Source organism: Nicotiana tomentosiformis, chromosome 1 (genome assembly GCF_000390325.3).
Source record: "Nicotiana tomentosiformis chromosome 1, ASM39032v3, whole genome shotgun sequence".
Classification (NCBI taxonomy): Eukaryota; Viridiplantae; Streptophyta; class Magnoliopsida; order Solanales; family Solanaceae; genus Nicotiana; species Nicotiana tomentosiformis.
This window is the reverse complement of record NC_090812.1, coordinates 107,035,098-107,040,531: the sequence shown is the minus strand read 5'-3', so window position 1 is coordinate 107,040,531 and position 5,434 is coordinate 107,035,098. Positions and strand designations below refer to the sequence as shown.

General features: G+C 36.5%; 1 protein-coding gene across 1 annotated transcript; it reads left to right on the top strand.

Annotated features, from left to right (window-relative positions):
* Positions 1-3,641: 3,641 nt before the first annotated feature.
* LOC138908353 (uncharacterized) lies at positions 3,642-4,661 on the top strand. The gene is made up of 2 exons (XM_070199015.1): positions 3,642-4,322; positions 4,548-4,661. The coding sequence occupies exons 1-2, from the start codon at positions 3,642-3,644 to the stop codon at positions 4,659-4,661; spliced, it is 795 nt and encodes a 264-aa protein (XP_070055116.1).
* Positions 4,662-5,434: the final 773 nt, after the last annotated feature.

The following is a 5,434-nucleotide window of genomic DNA, read 5'->3' as shown; positions in this document are numbered from 1 at the left end:
GAGTTCTTGGAGGGAAGGGAGCCGAGGGTCTATCGGAAATAGCCTTTCTACCTCAGGATAGGGGTAAGGTATGCGTACATACTACCTTCTCATATGCGTACACACTACATTCCCCAGACTTCACTAGTGGGATTATACTGGATTGCTAATCTTGATTTATTAAATGACTTTTTTCTTCTGGATTTTCTTTTTGGACTGAGTATTAGTTAATCATTATGGACTTTATGGATAACTATTGAGTGTTTACTTTGTACTCCCTTTGTCTCAAATTATCTGTCGTGTTTCTTTTTTATACGTCTTTCAAAAAATATTAAATAAGAAAGGTTTTTTTTGACTATTTTATCATTATTTATGTCTTAAGATATAATTTATCTTCATTTAATACTTAATCATAATTAAGGTGTTTGTAGTCTTCAAAAATAATTAATATTAAAGGTAGAAAAAAAAAATTTATTTAATTTTAAATTTTTAAAATGACAAATAATTTGAGACAACTATTTTAAAAATTACGACAGATAATTTGAGACGGAAGGAGTAGATGTTAAACATATGAAGTAAATGATGATGTCTGTTCTCTGCCTCAAAGACGTTTTACTTGAGAAAGAAATTATGGATATTTGTGACTATGGTGTGTGAACCCGTTTCGACTATATTGTGGCTTTGGTTGGAATCCATGCACGAAGTACAACTCAAAGCTCTTAAGAAATAGGAGTATTTAAAATTATAGATATTGTGACTATAGTTTGAAAACCTTGCTGACTAATTATAGTCTGGTCACGCTTTTCCGGGGCCAAAAGTACATAAGAAACTGGTCAAGCTTTTCTCAGGATCAAAAGTACATGTTTCTCAAGAAATATTTTTTTCTCTAACTTTTTGTTAGAAAAGAAGCTGTTTTTGAGAAGCGCAAAAAAAGTAGACAACAATAACAATAAACTCAGTGTAATCCCACACGTAGAATCTGTGTATGCCGACTTTATCCCTACCTTATGAAGGAAGAGAGATTGTTTTCGATATACCCTCGACTCAAGAACAGTAAAAAAATAAACCAATATTAACAATTGAAGGAAATAAGATAAAAGAAACAAATAGCGCATCATGCATAGCAGAGAAGCACAAAAAAATAGCTTCTGCTTAAAGTAACTTCTTAGCAAAATATTATATATACCAAAATAATCTTACTTAGCTTAAACTATTAAATAATTAATGACTTTTAGAGTAAACTTTCATATTTATTGAATAATATTTTGATATATTTGAATCATCTTGAAAGAATAAAGTGCTTTTCTATTTTATTTTTATATTTTACTTAAATAAGATAAAAAAACTTAATTATTATCTTTAATAATATATATTTATGATTATGTATCTGCTTATATAATATTAATTATTAAATAAATCTCTTCATATCCTTATTAGTAATTTAATACTATTTAAAAGCATTCTTTGAAAAGTTTGACCAAACACAAATTGTTGCTCAAAAGTGCTTTTCAAATTGATTAGCCAAACACAAATTGTTGCTTAAAAGTGTTTTCCAAATTGATTAGCCAAACACAAACTATTTTTCTCCAAAAGTACTTTCGAAAAATACTTTTAAAAAAATCACTTCTAAAAATAAACTAATTTTTTATTTTTCAACCTTTTCCCTATTGGAAAACAAAAATATTAAGAAAATATGGATACTATAATTGATTCGCTGAATTTTATACTAAAAACCGAGTCCAGAACCCATTTGTGATTCTTTTGGACAAGTGTGACGAAAATATGTGTTTAAAAAAAAGAGTAATATTTTTATATATAGCGCTCTTTTAAAGAGCGATATACTTTAACGGAGTTTTGGCCGTTAAAGTATAGCGCTCTTTAAAAGAGCGTTATATATATATATATATAACGCCACTGTAAACTGCGTTATACATATATATAATGCTCTTCTAAACCGCGCTATATACATAGCACAATATATAACCGCTTTATACCTGTTTTGTGGACCCACCAATAAGTCTTCTGCGTTTAACTGTTATAACAATAATTCAAATGGGTATAGCGCTATTTAAAAGAGCGATATACCTAAACAAATTCAGCCCACCAAGCTAGGCATTGCCTTATTTAAAGGCGTTAGGATTTTACAAAAATCCATTCAAAAATATTCCTAACTCTTGTTCAAATTTTTCTTCTTGTTAAATTCTCAAGCATTTTTTTCATAATGTCTAAAAAGCGAAAAGTAAGGATTTCATTATATTGGGGAGGGAGGGTGAGGTTGTGATGGCGAATAACTCTGTGAGCTATAGTTTATCTCCACAGTGTCATGTTAAGTTGCCACTTACAATGGAGTACAATAGATTGATATCGTTGTTATGTAATAAAATGAGTGTGAGGAAACGTTCGGTGAACCTTAAAGTAACCGGAAGATATCCGTATTCCGTCACTCCGCAAGGGTTTGCTTGTTATGCTGAGTTTAACATCGACGATGATGAAACTTTGAGGGATTTTTTGAGGACTCCGGATAAATACCGGGAATTTCTTGTGATAATAATGTTGGAAATGCACGTCAAGGTCGAAGACGTTCGCAATAATGAGGTTGCTCATAGTAGGGATAACCCTCAGTCATCGAGTGGTTATTCTGGAGTAGTTTTTGCCGGATAGGTTCCAGATGAAAGAGTTTATCCTGATTTAAACTTATCACCACGGGCGAATGAGGGGTGAGGAAATAATTTTTCTCCTACTTTACATAATCTATAAGACGAGTGATAAACTTCAATTTTCCTTAGTGTTACGATGCATATTTTTGTTGTATTGAATTTGTATTAACACTCATATATTCAACAGGGGGTACCGGCCAGATATGACTTTTACAAGTTATGAACTCACGCCCAGTTGGAATATGCGTAGTTCTGGTGTGTTGGATCATGGTGGTCCATCCGAGAGTCATCACCAATAGGATAATGTCCATCAAGGAATGTCAACACATTACGACTTGTAAGTGAAGTGATACAGCTATATGAGAAGTATTTATTAATTTCAGTAGCTTATTATTTTGTTGTTTGTGCAGTAAAAACGAGCAAGTTGAACCACCTGTCCTCACTCAATTGTCCGAAGATGACATATTAAATCGGGATCTGGCAGATGCACAGAGTGAGAAAGAGAACAGTGATTATGACAACAATGCCGATGATTCCGGAGACGACACACCCTTCCCCCGTGAGGATGGTGACGAGGAGGAAGAGAATGAAGGACCTGATTTGACGAGGGAGTATGCTCCACCCCCCGTTAGACCAAGAGTGTACGAGTCCCAAGTGTCGTTTCATTCAAGGAAGATTTCCTACCTTGATAACTTGTCAAGTATGCCGGATGTGGATGCTCTCACAAAGGATTTTGATGAAATTTGGACAATAATGTGGGATGATTCTAGACCAACGGTGCTGGCAAAGGGCATGCTTTTTCCTGATAAAGTGTGCCTAAGCAGGGCGGCAAAAATGTACAGTGTAAAAGAGTGTCGTAAGATGACGGTATGAGATTCAAGTCCGGATGTATACAAGGTTGTTTGTCACAGATGATTTACGGGTTGTCATTGGATGCTGCGTGCGAGCAAGAAGAACACAGGTTTGTGGAAAGTGGGTAAATATATTCCAACCCACAAATGTGAAATGGACACATTCAATGGGAATCACTACAACTTGGATATTGACTTGATTTCTCTTATCCTTATTCCACACCTTGAAGTGTCCATAAGGTATAAAATCAGAGAATGCATTACATCAGTCCAACAGGAATATGGTCATATAATTACCAAAAGAAAGGCATTTCTCGGGCGTAAACGTGCGTTTGAAATTATTTATGGTAAGTGGGATAAGTCATTTGCAGCTCTACCCAAGTACATGGCCGCACTGCAACACTTTAATCCCGGGACGGTTGTTGAATGGAAGCTTGAGCGTAATCCGGGAAAATCAGAATATATATTCAATTACGTGTTCTGTGCATTTAAACCAGCAATTGATGATTTTTCGCATTGCCGGCCGGTAATATCCATAGAAGGCACTCATGTCTATGGAAAGTATGATATCAAGTTGTTGATAGCCGTTGCAGTAGATGCTAATGGACAAATATTTCCTCTAGCTTTTGCTATTTGTGCCAATGAAAGCCAAGAGACGTGGACGCTGTTTTTGAACCATTTGAATGAGCACGTTGTCAAACAGCGTTCCGGCATTTGTCTAATATCTGATCGGCATTGTGGTATCTTAAGTTCAGTAGAGAACTTGCCTGCATGGCAAGAACCTTATGCCTACCACCGTTACTGTGTGAGGCACTTTAAGGCCAATTTCCAGAAGGCACATCCCTACAAGGATCTGCATGATTTGATGTGGATGGCAGCAACAGACCACCAAGAGCATAAATTTCGGAGGCACATGGAATCTATCAGGCAGGAAGACGAGAGAGCCTATCATTGGTTGATGCGACATGAGCTTCACAAGTGGACTTTGCATGCGGATGGTGGAAGAAGATGGGGAATTCTGACTACAAACGTGTCAGAGTCTTTCAACAGGTTATTGAAGTCGGCAAGAGGATTGCCTGTCACTGCCATGGTGCAGATGTCGTTCAAGCAGATGGCGGAGAGGTTTGTTGAAAAGGCTGCAGTTGCAACATCATTGATGGAAAGGGGTGTTTAATTTATGCCACTGCCGATGAAGAGATTTGAGAAATGCAGGTGGCGAGCACATTGGCATTTATTTTTGCAGTATGATCACGACATAAATGTTTTGAAGTTTGCACCGCTATCCATCAAAATCGGGGGAATAAACATACCATAAATGAATCTAGAAGGTTATGCTCTTGTGGGAAATGGTACATCTACCACATGCCGTGCTCATATGCCATCAGGTGCTTTCAACATACAGGTTTAGGACCAACCAACTACGTTGATAAACAATATAGTGTTCCTGCTTACTTAAACACCTATAGTGGGCAGTTGCAGCAAGTGGGTGCTGAGCATTATTGGCCGCCGGAACCATTTAAAATAGTGTGTAACAAGGACTATTTGGGTCGAATACAAGTGCAGAAGAGAACGCGTATACGAAACCAATTGGATGTTAGCGATACCGTTTATGCGCGCAAATGTGGTTGTCACGACCTAATTTTCCCTCCGTTGGGTATCGTGATGGCACCTAGTCTTAGAGACTAGGTAAGCCTAACAATAATTAAAACAACAATATTATTTAAATAGAATCTCTTAAAATCCCAAAATCAGTAGTACAAGTCATAAGCTCTACAGAGTATTTGTTAGAAAACTTCTAAATACAACTGTCTAGAAATAAGAATAAACAGTGCAAAACGAAAACTGAAAGGTGACTCCGAAGCCTGCGAACGCAGCAGCAGGTTTACCTTGAGTCTCCACAGCAACAGTCCACTCAGCTAGCTAACGAACAAGTACCTGGATCTGTAC

Excerpts from the sequence above, each read along its gene's own strand:
- LOC138908353 (XM_070199015.1), top strand. The coding sequence starts at position 3,642 with ATGGACACATTCAATGGGAATCACTACAACTTGGATATTGACTTGATT. Across the intron at positions 4,323-4,547 it reads TTAAGGCCAATTTCCAGAAG|TCGGCAAGAGGATTGCCTGT; the intron begins GCACATCCCTAC and ends AGGTTATTGAAG.